Genomic DNA, 14,841 nt, shown 5'->3' with positions numbered 1-14,841 from the left:
GGGGGTTAAAAATGAAAACTAGCGACAAAATGAACAACATTTCATAACCAAAATTGATTTTCAAAATTATAACATTTCGTTACTGAATTACAATTTCATTTCTTACGCTGTATACGAATCTGTTGAAAAATAAGAGCACATGTATTTATTTAACACACTTGACTTGCTTATTTTTATACGTTTTTAATACCGATTGAATAATATTTGATACGATTGTATGAATATATTCAATAATTGTATAATATTCTCAATAAATTATTGATTTCAAATAATCGTGTAGATTTTTATACAGGATGATTTGTAAAAAAAGTTTGTACACTAATATTAGAAGCGAAATAAAAAACCTGAAAACACGTATCAGCTCATTTTGAAGGGGAAATGATAATACTTTAGTTTGAAAATTTTGCGACACCTGATTTTACGGAAAATTGTAAATTATTTATTTTTCGTTAAAAGTAAAAATCTATAACAAAATGATTTTTTCAGTACCTATTTACCGCTAAAAATTTTCTTAGTGGAATCTTTTTAACTTGTAAATACCTCCAAATTTGACCCCGTTTGGACATAAAAAACTAAAAACTTTCTTTTCACTCCCCCTAAAAATGAGTTGACACATGTTTTCACACTTATACACAGGACATATTCGATTTTAACGCTAAAAAATGTAAACCATACTTCATGTATATAACCAACCAATTCGGCTGACTATTTCATTGAGAAAAACCTAAAAGATATCTACTTTATTATACATTTTAATGTGATGTACTCTTATATGTACGCGGTTTACAAGATTGTAAACAAAAATTTCCGTTAAATATTATGCATCTATAGGCGTTGCAAACTATAGTTCTATTTTCTATTGCTAGATAGTATTTTTCTTATAAAAATCTAATATGAAGAAAAAAGTAACCAACCAATTTTACGTCGGTACCAGAGTACAGTTTGGCTGCTCATTTAAATAAGGACGAACATTTGAGAGTTTGTTATCAATATCGTGTTTAAAAGCCTCTTCCTCTACGTAAATTATCACAGACAGAGAATTTTCTTTCAGAAGGTACACAAATTTGTAACTTGTATCACAAGATTAAAACTGATGGATAGCCCCCTCAAAGAGAACAAGATTTTTTCTCAAAATGGGGTGATGACACACTCATATTTCTACTTTTGGTTTTTATAATTTATCACAATAAAATTTAAATCATGAATGGCCCTTATTTATACTATCCAAATTCCAATTTTTATAAGCAGGTGTTTTGGAAATATTAACAAAATATCATTTTTCTTTCAAAATTTCAATCTCTTGACCATAAACGACCATTTCCTGGATGTAAGAGTATTTAGAAATTATCATTATATTAATATTATTTACAATTTTATGGAGTCCATACTCTTATAACTTGAACCACCCTGTACACAGGTCATACGGTTGTGTCCATCAAAACTTTATTTATGGATAAATGTACAAAAACATATAAAAATAATGGTAATAGACGCCTTGCCACGTGTAGTGTATTTTCCTACCATTTCACTTATGTTTCTATAAATTTCACATTTTGCACGAACAAATATAAATATTTAATATTACATTATTAAATAAACTACTAAATTTAGCATTATGGAAAAACAATTGTTTTTTAAACTTTAATATTCAAAATGGAAAATCGAAAAAAGCAAAAAAAACATATCCCCTTATTTTTAGAGAGAACGAAAATCTTATATAATTACTGAAAAATCCAGTAAATAGTTTACGAAGACATCGGTCAAAGGGTAAGTTTAGGGGTCAATTTAGTTTTTTTTAATGAAGCTATATTTTTTTTGTAGCAGATTTTAGTTCTGTGTCGTGGCAAAAGTAACATCTTTTGGAACGTTTTTTTCCTCATTTTTTCCTCCAAATAAACCACAATTTCCGGTACATAATTTTACATATTTTAAGGCTACAAAGGCTACAAATCAGAAAACTTATATTTTATTTCTACAATTTCATTTATTAATTAACTAGCTTGATACCCGCCCACTTAGCTGGGTTTAAAAGTAAACCCACCGCGTTATAGTCTCCACCATCATTGCTCTCACTTATCACCTTTCCATAACACTCGAAATAGGAGTAGGAATTGATTTACACAGGTAAAAAATATGTACAGTTCTCGTTTTTTGTAATGTAAAATAGTTATAGTTCATTGAGTATATAAGAAAAGATGGCCAGGAATTGTATTTCGTATCTATTTTTAAAGAAATCTTTAATTTATGGTTCAAAATCATGCTCATAGATGGCGCAGTAAAATGTCAGATCTTCAGTGAACAATCTTACTTTCACATTTATAATATATAGGGATTTTACATATCAGAAGAGAGAAAATGTATGGTAACAACCTTACCTACAAGTGTAAAACATAAAAAATTCTTAAATGATTTCGATTTTTCTTTGCTTTTCAAAAAACCTTAATGAGCAAGAAGGGCATTTCTCACACAATGACCATAAATCGTGACAATGTGACGTCACTGTAATAGACAATTTCTTTCTCAGTGTATTTTCGAACCACTTTCTCGTAGATGAATGTTTACGAGGTATTAAAATAATAAAACTTTCATTTTGTTTTGAAGTTTGGTATACAAAACTCTTGATCTATCGTATAATGTTGCAACTAACAAAAAGTGTTGTGGGTAAAACACCACGTTTGAAATCGCAACATGTTTCTGTTCACTTCGATAACTTAAAGAGAAATTACTTAAAAATAAATTTTTGACTCCTACTCCAATATGTGTTAGTCTATTGTAACAGTCATAGTGTATCTAATAATTAACTATTCGTTATGGAAATATTTGTTTATACATAAGGAACTTACTTTAGAAAACTTAATTCTGAGTTGAAACTTTTATTTAATTTACATAAAGAAAATGGAATAAAATTTAATTAAGACTTCAACATTGAACTTTTATAAAGTATTGATAAGATCATTAAAATACAACACATTAATCATTTGTATTCATCCAATTATTCGCCATCAATGTTTACGCATTCTTCTAAACTCAATTTTTACTATTTTTAGAATAATAAATCCTTTTCTAAGACCTTCATGGTCACAAAATGATTTTTTTTGAATATTATTTAAAATCAGAAACATTTCAGATGGGGGAAATATTCTGGAGGGGGAATAGGCAATGTCGCGACTGATATATCGACATCCAGCCTGAATCGCTAATGATAGAAGTTTGGAATTTCGCGAAGATATTGATTTTATATTGTAGGTATCACATGTGAAAGGATTTTTCGAAATTCATCTCCTAAAAGGGTGAAATAGGGGGTGAAAGAAGATAGAAGATGATTTTAAAAATGCTTTAACCTATAGAATGCTACATTATCACCAATTAATATGGGTTGAATTTTATTTTCAAAAAAGTTAGGATTCTGCACCAAAAGTTAAAATCAATTTTCATTGCTATTAAGTTAAAATACATTTTTTGTGGAAAAAAATCACACAAGAATGAATTTTTTATACAAGTTGTATAAATATTGTTGAAACAATATAAATAACTAGCTGTTTTCCACGTTATAGCCATCAATTCTCTTAACTTCTCTTTTGTTCACTATTTAATGGATTGTAACTTTTAGTTCGAATCGCTAATAATTTTCAAAAGAAAAGACAGCCATGTCACTTGCTGATAATGTAGCATTCTATAGATGAAAGAATTTTAAAATCGGTTACGTAGTGAACTCAAAAATGTCGGTTTCAATATTTAATGGATTTTTACTTTTGGTGCGGAACCTTAATTTTTTTGAAAATAAAATACAGCTTAATATTTTATTTGCTGATAATGTAGCATTCTATAGTTGAAAGAACTTTTAAAATCGGTGAAGTGGTGAAATAAAAAATGACGGTTTATATATATTTTCATACAAACTTTCATCCCCTATTTCACTCTTTTAGGGGATGAATTTCGGAAAATATTTTCTTATGTAACACCTATTGTATAAAATCCATATCTTCTCGAAATTTCAAACTTCCATCATTAGTGATTTAGGCTGGGCGTTGATATATCAATCGCGACATATTATTTCATCCCTGTGAAATGTTTCTGATTTTAAATAATATAAAAAAAGTATCATTTTGAAAACAAATCATGAAAATCGGAGCTGTTATTGAGGACTCCCGAATAAAAACATTCATTGATGCGACTATAAATACAATCCCATTTTTTTTGAAGCAATATTTCAATATTACTTTTAGAGGCTCCTTATAAAGAAGGACTCAAAACTTTCTTTTAGTTATATGCTATTACAAAAATTCGGTACTGAAGAAAAAAAATTAAAATACAGGTCTTGTATTTTCGTAAATTGCCTAATATTCTAAATTTGTTTTATCAAAACACTTTAAGTAGTCATTTGAAATTTATAAATAAATGTTTATCTCCAAGATCATATCATTTTTTGTCCCACTGCAACTACTTCACGTGTATTGAAATAACGTTGCATACTTTTTGTCCAACACACTAATATCTTCAAAAATGTCTTAGGAAGAAAATTAGTATTATTATAAAGAATAATTGTTAATTTTTAAGAAACCCAGCAGAATAGAGAAAGCCCAAAATATGCTAAAAAATTACCTTGAAGCACACAGTGATGTCAAACAGGGACAGCATAATTCATTTACGATACTTTTGAACGAACTCGTAGCTACAGAAATATTAATTCAAAATCAGTTGAAATCATTACAGGCAAATATAAATTCAGTAAAAAGATGGATAGAAAGAATTGCAGTTTTAAATTAACGGATAGAAACAAGTAGCAGAAACATGATACCATCTTAATGATACCAATCAAAATAAGCTAAAACCTAATTTTATAAATGTCAAATTAGTTATTGATAAAAACCGGTTTTACCTCAAATTGTTGAAAATTTAACCTTCTTTAAAAATAAATACTATAATTTTTAAGGAAAAATCGGCAAAAATATGAAGTAGGTAAGGTCAAAATTTTCGAGGAAATTTTTTATTTGTCGGCATGATCCGGTCGTCTGTCGAGATCGAAATCTTGGATTTAACAATGCCTCTACATTGCAAACAACATACAAAAATACCTGACTTGATGCAACGTTCAATTTTTAATTTGATTGGCCTGGTTTATTAAGCAAAGTACATAAACAACAACAAAAATGAAAAAAAACTACCAACTGTCGCAAAATATATCAGAATTGCAAAAAGTTTGTAAAAAGTTTTGTTTTATTCGACACGAGTTTGTGATTTGTTTTTGTTTGTTCGTTTATTTAAAACCAGCATAATATTCCTAATAAAGTGAAATTTCTATGAATATTTTTGACTCCCTTTTGGAAAATTGATAAAAATAAGTTTGGCAATATAGAAATATTAAGTCTTAATTGTGGCTCGAGTGTAAATAAATGTTTTGTTTCTACGGATTATGTTATGAATGCATTTTTTGAAGTGAAAACTTCTTTATCGACGTTGGGTACTTTTTGGTAGGGAAAAATGTTATGGGTTCGCATCACTGACTTGCGCATGCGCAGCTGCTTATAGCAGTATATCTGCAGTTATACATGGGTTATTTAAATATATTACGGGCTGGGCTGTACAAGATTTTATTATATATATATTAAAATAACCATATTTATTTAAATAACCATACAAACATGCATATAATTGTTGCTCAGAGTGCCAATAGATGTGAAAACCAGATTGATGTTGATAATTTTAATTCATATATTATGAAATTTCAAATGTTTATACTAAAAGTTTTAAGTTTTCACTTCTATCGGCAGTTCCTAGCACTTTATGCTTTGATACCAAACTAATCTTCCTCAATCTTTCAAATGACAGACAAAAAGAATCATAGAAATTTCGCTTCATTTTAGGTTTACGGTGTGAGTATTTCCATATAAACTAAGCCTGAACTGATAACGCAACTGAATGCCATCGTTAAATAGTTTTACTAGCAGAAAACGGTTTTACTAGCGACATAAACTGAACAATAAAAATGCATATAAAGAGGAGATATAATACAAAATTGAAGTGATCAAAACACGGCAATCAAATTCAACATACACTAGACAAAAAAAAATGAACAACTAAAACAATACTTACAAAAAATTAATAACAATGTAAGGCAATTACGTCAGAACAATGAGCACACTACACCGGCCAAAATAATAAAACTGATATGAAAAAAAAAATTTTACATAACAAATACAACAAGCATTTACAAAATTTAAAATAAAAAAAAGTTTGTTAACGTCAATGTTGATTGCTTGTATATATGTGTGCAAAACACCATTTGTTACATTCGTTTCATACATGTAATTTCATCTTATAAAAAAAATGTGACACATATGGAGGAACATTATACAAAAAATCCCATTAAATAGCCAATATAAATGGAATGTAGCGTAAAAACAGTAAACATGGGTATTTTTTTAAACCGCATACATTCACAATCAGTCGCTGATAAGCGCCGGACAACGGACAGTATGTACGTATTATATTAGAACAGGCGCATGATGTGTGTTGAGCAAACTATTTCAGGTAATTCCCCAAAAACTGTATTGGACTAATATAATTTCTTAATTCTCCTAGGATAAGGGATAATTCTGATATCGAATTGGCGATATCCCTATATATTATAAATGTGATATAAGGATGTTTGTTTGTTTGTTACGCTTTCACGCAAAAACTAGCTAATGGTTTTTAATGAAACTGTACAGCAATATAGCTCATACATCAGAATAACACATGAGCTATAATTTATAAAGATATATAAAAAAAGAAAAAAAAATTTAATCTGATATTCACTATTTTAAATTTTTACAAAAATCTTTAATTTATGGTTCAAAAAGATGAATATAGATGGAGCAAATCTGATGATCATTTTGAACCATAAATTAAAGGTTTCTGTAAAAAATATAAAATAGTAAATGTCAAACAAATCAGAGCCACCTCTTCTAATATACTCAATGAATTATGACTATTTAAAAAAAAAAATTGAAAACTATGCATACCTTTTAGCTGCGTAGAACAATCCCTTCAAGTGTTATGGAAGGGGATAAATGAGATCAAGAGATGTGGAGGCTATAAAGCGGTGGTTTCTACTTTTAAGCCCAGTGAAGCGGGCGCGTATCAAGCTAGTTACCTATATAAATATAAAACTAGTCTTGATAAATTTATTACCCATCTCCTTTTAACAAAACAAAGTTTTATATGTAATGTCTATGACGATACTCACTTGTGACGCCATTAGTGCTTACTCTTTCTTTAATTAGAAATTTTAAACGTTCATATCTTGCATACTAGGAAAGATTTTTAAAAACCAACTTCACTTTTCTATTCGTGAAGTGAGAATCCTTCATCTGAAGTGAAAAAAATTTAGTCCCTATTCCCTATTCCCCAAAAAGTGCATCGGAATAGCTGAAATTAGTTTTTAAATTCTGTTTGATTTCTGCAAAATTAGACGAAAATAATAAACAATCCATACTGACAGAGAATTTTTCCTTTATCTACTTTTATCTAATTGATATAATCTTATAATAAAAGTGAAGACTTTTTTTAAGACATATATGTACCCCTTACTGGTGCTTCCATCTAGTTATATAAATTAGTCTTACTTTTTTTTTTAAAGAAAAGTGTCCATTTTATGAATAAATAGTTCCGGAGATGTAAGACAAAAACTGTTTGCATTCTTTTTGGTTGGCTGTCATCTTGTAAATGTCATAGTGTGGTCGGAAAATGAAATTAGAAGGCCAGGGTGCTAAAACTAAATAGAAATTGAAATAAAAGCGACAAATTTTATACAGGGTCGCTAGAATTACTAAATTTTCAATATTTTATGTCCTTAATTATAGGAATATAGTTTTTTTATTAAAAACAAAACGTGGTTGGAGACGATTGGTCAAAGACCTATCCAAAGGAATATTCATGTTACAAGCTACCTTATTATAAAAAAAGAAAAGAAAATAGAAATTATTGATTGCTTCTTGTTATTGTCGTCTGTACAATCGATAGTAAACATAATACTTTTGTAACTCTAATAAATAATAAATAAAATAATAATCGATTTTTAGTAAGCTAGAACAACTACATTAAAATTTTTTAAAGAAATATTTTGATGAATACCTAACTTTAAAAATATGATGTTAATTTTCGCTTTGAAGCTGTTAGACTAATGTGTGTACATAGCGAATTAGTATGCATAATACTGATTACCATTCATAATATTTTAATTGAGTACTAACAGTTACTCGTTGGATTCGCCGGAAAATTTCAACTGTGAAAAAGCAAAACAAACGCATTATAGCCTATATGCATTTCGCCCACACTTATCTCTCTTCCACTCGCAATTTAGACAATGCACATGTGGTAAATTTCTCAAATGCTAACCTTCAATCAATTTGCCACGCAATTACCTTCCCTTGGAAAATTAGGCGCCCACCGGCTTGCTTCCGCTCGAAAATAAATATAGGCGTTATTTTAGAATATATAATTATTCTGGCTTCTACCTATTGTAAGAAATTTTGGTTTTATCGCTATAGTTCCAGTATTTTGTCAAAATATTATTATGCCGAATGAATTGAGCTTTTATCTTCTATCCATTTCAATTCATACGGCACAATAAATTCTGACAAAATACTGAAATTTGATTAACTTATTCGTGGAAATAGAAAAATCTATAATTAATCACCTTTATAGAAGGAATTTATGGAAAAATTCCATAAGGTTATGTGATATTATAGTTTATCATGGTGTGAATCTGGCATAACTTTAAAATTTACCATTTGGAAATTCCAAAAAAAGACATCTAGTAAATATACCTTTCTTTGTGTATACGAAAAAAACCTATCCTGCCTACGTTCATGGAAAATCCAAAATTTATTAATATGGTTTTTATATCGATAAGAACCAAAGTACAACTTTGTTTTTTACCGTCTAGAATAAATGAAAAATTTTTCATATGGAAATCTTTGTGCACATGAAAAAAAACCTATCCTATCCATGTGCATGGAAATTACAAAATTTATTAATGCGGTTTTTAAATCGATAAGAACCAAAGCACAGCTGTGTTTTTTCCCGTCTAGAATAAGTGAAAATATTCATAAGGATATCCCAATTATTTTAATAACGTAAAATACTAATTCTATTAATATCCATAGGGACATTCTAATTTTAATTTTTTTAATAAAAAACCAATGCATTTTGTTGTAAAAGTTTTCGTATCGCTTAAAATAACGAATACAGGGTACACGAAAAAGTGTTTTTCTTTTTATATGGACTCGAAAACGGCCCTCTTCAAAGCTACCGCTATCATAAATTTTACGGTACATTTCAAATTTGGACCGTAAACGACGATCTTTCAAAAAAAAAATATTTGGTTCCTTCTCTAACTCTTCCTTTTCAACCGAAAAGGTAACCAACATAGAAAATGATTATCCAAGTGAATTTGTTTTCGAGTCAAGTAGAAACAGTGTTTCAAAATAGGTACCAAATTTTGATTTTACTTTCATTTATTTATTAATTATTTTATTTTGAGTTCTAAATCCCATGCCAATTAAATCACTACTTATTGGTGATTTTTTATGACATATTTCAGAATCTAACTAACATAACGTAAAATGTTGAAAATGCAAAGTTTGAAATGCCGAATCATCATGTACCTAGGATCAATCAACGCACTGTACCACGCATACATAATAATGAATATGCAGTAAAAGTGGCAAAAAATAAGTCTCATTCACTCCAAATCATTAAAAAAATACTCCTACTAGGCGCTCAGAGAAGAGGATAACTGTAAAAGGAACTTGTAAGGTTTTCAAAGTGTCTAGGACATATATTGTATGATGGTGTTCCTTAGGAACCTTGAAGATAACATGATGAAGAGAGTATCTTCAGTTACAATAAGTGGGGGTGGCACATAGGTACATTAGGGTGTGATTCACAGCATATAACATGTATCACAAATTTTTATCAATAGTTGTCTAATATCACTTTTTGAAAAAAATATGAGTGTTGAGGAATAACAGTGCTATAAACAGAGAAAATTTCCATTGAGAAATTTTTTAAAAAGGCTGTAAAAATAAATAGAAGAAATTTTTATACCTTGCATATATGTAATATGCAAGGTATACTAAGTTTAGTTCCAAGTTTGTAACGCTAAAAAATATTGATGCTACGAACAAAATTTTGGTATACGTGTTCATAAAATCAACTAATTAGTCCATTTCTGGTTGTCCGCCCCTCTGTGGGCACAATAACTCAAAAACGAAAAAAGATTTCAAGCTGAAATTTTTACAGCGTATTCAGTATATAAAAAGTGAGGTCGAGTTCGTAAATGAGCAACATAGGTCAATTGGGTCTTGACCTATGGGTCCGTAGGACCCATCATGTAAACCGTTAGAGATAGAACAAAAAATTTAAAAAATGTTCCTTATCAAAAAATAAACAACTTTTGTTTGAAACATTTTTTCGTAAACATGTTTACCCGTGAGGGCGCAAATAAGGCATAAATTGTATAGTATGTCTTACACAAATTGTATATGTACGTGCAATGTGATACAGTAATCAACACTACTTTTGCATGGTATTTCAACAATTAACTCATTCAATTGTTTATTTTCACTTGTTATTCTAGGTACTTTACCGTACTTTCTCTTCCTAATTAAACTAGCTATACCCGACATGCGTTGTAAAGCCATATTAAGTAACAGAATATTTGGTTGCTTATTCTTTTATTGAAATGCTTTTGATAAAAAATATATTTCTTTCCGTCGGTTGCTTACACAATAAGTCAGAATAAGACTATTTATAAATTTTAATTGTACAGATTTTTTGGGGGGAGAAACATTCCTTAGCGTTCTCAGAAGACCCTGACAAGGTTTCGCACAATCTGATCAATGATTTAGGCGCACATACGACGACGAACATACTAACATTTACTTTTATTAATATAGAAGACTTTATAATTTACTATCGTCAACTAACAATTTTTCTCCATGTAATAAATATAAAACAAATACGATATGAATTGTGTAACTAAAGACATATTTAAATATACGTCAGAACAACTACGGTTAATTGATAATAATACAAACTCCCGCTTTTATGAAAATAATTTAAATAATGTTTTGTCATCATTACCTATATTTAAACTATTATGATTCGGTATACAATAAGCGCACGCGTTCACTTTATTTAGTACATAATATAAGTTGTTGCAGTTGCCTTGACAATGCTTTTATGCAAGGTAATAATAATACAATTCATTACCATCATAACTGATAACAATAAAATTAAAGTAGGCGCTAAGTGGATTTGAGCAGAATTAGCGCCAAGGAGAGTTCATGAATGTAGACGAATAATAAGAATAAAAGTTTTCGATACCTGCTTTGGTTTTCGAAATATCGAAAGCTAAATAAATAAACAAAATTTTCAATTTTCGATATTTTGAAAATTACTCTAGATATCGAAAAATTGTATTCTTACTTTTCGTCTTATATAATTACCATCAAAATTGAAAATATATATTTTTGAAATTTGTGTCCCCACTTACCGTGCTCATACATCCTTAATTAGTCAGACACAACGGATTTTTCTTGTTTTCAATAATTTATTAAGGTTTTAACTTTAAATAGTTTTTTTTTTCTTTTTTTTTTTTTTTAAATTTCCACCGACTAGTTTTGGAGACATCTATGAAAACATATCATCCATCTACATCCATTTTTGAAGTCATTTATTTATTTAAATAATTGGTCAACTACCCCCCCCCCCACCTTAAATATTCAGAATTGATTTGAACTAAATCCAATTTCATTTAAAAAAAATCAAGCTTTTTATTTAAAATTTCCTTGATTAAACATTTCGAAAACGACTAAACTTTGGAAAAAATCTTAATGGTAACTTTTGTTTTTACCAACAAGGATTACGTATACGCAGTTTTAGGTCGATTAGATTTAAGTGCTTAAAATTGATGGGGCGACCATTTTCGACTTCTACAACGTGGGTTCCCTTATACAAAAATTTTGATGCGTTTATTTTGCATACTCAAAGTCACTCAGCTCCTACACTAAACACTATTAAATGTACCCGATTCATGTCTTATTTAATTTAATTTAGCGTTTGATTTCAAATAAAACACAATCTAAAAAAGTTCTTAGATATGTATTAAGTGTGAATTTAGCGTTCCGTATCCGAAAAATTTGTCGGCGGTTTTTTAAATTTTGTAAATTTCTCTTGTAACTTGCTAATTTAAACATATTTCAATGAAAGTATGTTGATAGTATTTTTCAATGCTCTCTCGCTTTAAAATATTTTCCGTGGATTTTGAAGCTTATGTCAGAATTTCATTATGTTACTTAAATGTTTTAGACAACGCAATTTGATGTTTCACTGATTTTTGAGTTCGCGAAATGCAAAAGCTTACTCGGGAGCTTATGATTGATCAAAGCTAAAATTTTAATCATAAAGAATTTTATTTGGCATCTTAAAGTAAACTTTTTTTATTTTTTTGTGGTTTATCTAAAAGTAAGAAATTTTAAGAAAACAACTTTAGCGCAAACTTTACCTAAGGGGAAGAGGTGGTTTAACCAAATTTCAACTAAGTGGGAAGAAGAGTCTAAATTGAATAAAAAAGCTCACGTAATTAATGAATTCCCCCTTAAAGATAATGATTTTTCGAATTCTTTAGATGTTCATGAACTTTAGGAACACTCATATGTTTATTTTGCAAAATAATGATATCTGAAAATACCCAGTATATATCTTTATTTAAAATAAAAAGAATTGTCTATAACAAAGGACTTCATCAGATAATAGTCATAGTCATTATTTTATATAAAAGCTTTATGTTTCTAATACTTAAAGCTTTTGTTGTATTGTACACTATTATAGCCTCCTACACACATCAAACATTAATTAAATCATGTCAGGTAACAAGTAGGTGTATCTATAATATTCTTTATTAGATATTATATCATTTTCATAATAATAATTCTTTTCATTTTCTTAAAGCGTTTGCACTTTTCTCATTTTTCCCTTTTTTTTTTTATAGCATTTTAAAAGGTCAACATTCTTTTAAAGAAATAATATTGTTAACATTTTTTAAATGAAAATAAAGTTATATTTATTTACATTTATATCGAAATTTTCAGACCACTAAATTTACGGCATATATAGTGTGTTCATTTCAAAAGTATCCACTTTTAATAACTCATTATTGAGTGAAAACACATCGATTCCGATATCGAGGGGAAGTTTAAAAATAGTAGTTATCTAGGGAATTTAAGGTTTCAAGCCTTCACCTCTAGGCTAGGATCCCTAGCCATCCCAATTTTAAACTTTCAAATGCCCCCCCCCCCTACCTTGTGATACATCATTTGGAAGGACATAAAAATCTCTATTCAACCATGATAGAAAAAAATAAAATCAATAGATTGGTTGAACTGCGGTGAAATTAATTAAAATGAATTAAATTATTTAGATTATTTCTCTGCTCTAATATTTCCACTCTCAAACATCATTTAATAATCACACAATCAAACTATTTTTTATTAGCTAGTGCTTTAAAAAATAAAATATCAAATTATGTAGAGGTTATGATTTACAAAGTTCAAGGTTATTTAACGCACGAAATATTGCACGCATGTGCAGAACATGTGAGTAAATCTCTCATCATCACATGACTAAAGAGTACCGAACGGTTGACGAGAGTGGCGGTATAATAATGTTTCGCTACAGAACCAAGATAGTTAACCAAGGAACATAAAAGTAAGCTTTTATGAGTATTAAAAAGCAATAACTTGGAAAACAATTATGTTCAAGAGAGAACTCACACCATCTTATAATTTGATTAATATTTCATAATCTTCAGTGGTTGTACAATTTCACAAATGTCAAAATTTTGTTAAATCATTTTGATACCATGCATATATGTAATATGCAAGGTATAATAAGTTTAGTCCCTAGTTTGTAACGCTTAAAAAATTGATATTGCGCACAAAATTTTCGTTATCGCGTCCGTCTGCGAACCCGATAACTCAAAAACGAAAAAAGATATCAAGCTGAAATTTTTACAGCGTAATCAGGACGTAAAAAGTGAGGTCGAGTGCGTAAATAAGCAATATAGGTCAATTGGGTCTTTGGTCCGTAAGACCCATCTTGTAAACCGTTAGAAATATAACAAAAGTAAAAATATAAAAAATGTTCCCTATCAAAAAATAAAGAACTTTTGTTTTAAACATTTTTTTGTAAACATCACTGTTTACCCGTGAGGCCGCAAATTAGGCCTAAATTGTATAGTATGTATTACATGGGAATATCAGTTTCGTATGTGTGACATGTATGTATATGTGTAATGTGATAGAGTAATCAACACTGCATGGTATTTTAACAGTTAACTCAGTCGACTGTTTTCATTTGTTTCAAATAATTTCAGTAAACAGAACCATTCGAAGTGAATTTTATTTGCTGTTTGTTTTTGCACTAATTTTCATTTCGAAAATGAAAGCATTCTGCATATAAATATCCTTAACCACAGAATAATGAACATAGCTCACATAAACAGTTTTATCAATATATCCAATGACTTAAAGCATAACAATAGAAAGGAACTGTCAATTGTTTTAGACAAAGAATGTTTAAGTTATTTTGACTTTATGTAAAACCAACAGTTGATTGAAGTTTTAAAACAGGAGTTTCCTTTGTATAAGATGTGAAATTGTATTGTTTTGCAAGTTAAAAACAGAATAATAATCGAAGAAAACAAATTAAATGCATTTATAGACAATGCTGCTAGGTGGTTCTGTATATGAAATTCGCTTCGTGTTCAAAATTAGATGTTAAACATTCTTTTTC

General features: G+C 29.0%; 1 protein-coding gene across 3 annotated transcripts in view; it reads right to left on the bottom strand.

The window, feature by feature from the left end:
- Nucleotides 1-14,841, bottom strand: part of LOC123297816 (3-phosphoinositide-dependent protein kinase 1) — a 40,227-nt gene that overhangs the window by 12,623 nt on the left and 12,763 nt on the right. The window contains exons 1-2 of one of the 3 annotated variants that reach the window (XM_044879607.1): nt 6,094-6,131; nt 4,603-4,672 (exon numbers count right to left, since the gene is read on the bottom strand). The exons of 1 other annotated variant lie outside the window; for it this stretch is intronic. In XM_044879607.1, coding sequence (XP_044735542.1) covers nt 4,603-4,638 — 36 coding nt within the window. In that variant the 5' untranslated portion in view covers nt 4,639-4,672; nt 6,094-6,131. Of the gene's footprint in view, nt 1-4,602; nt 4,673-6,093; nt 6,146-14,841 lie in introns of those variants that run through there. One more of the 3 variants, XM_044879609.1, reaches the window with a different exon arrangement.

This window comes from Chrysoperla carnea, chromosome 4, assembly GCF_905475395.1.
Source record: "Chrysoperla carnea chromosome 4, inChrCarn1.1, whole genome shotgun sequence".
NCBI lineage: Eukaryota > Metazoa > Arthropoda > Insecta > Neuroptera > Chrysopidae > Chrysoperla > Chrysoperla carnea.
This window is presented reverse-complemented; position numbering and strand designations above follow the sequence as displayed.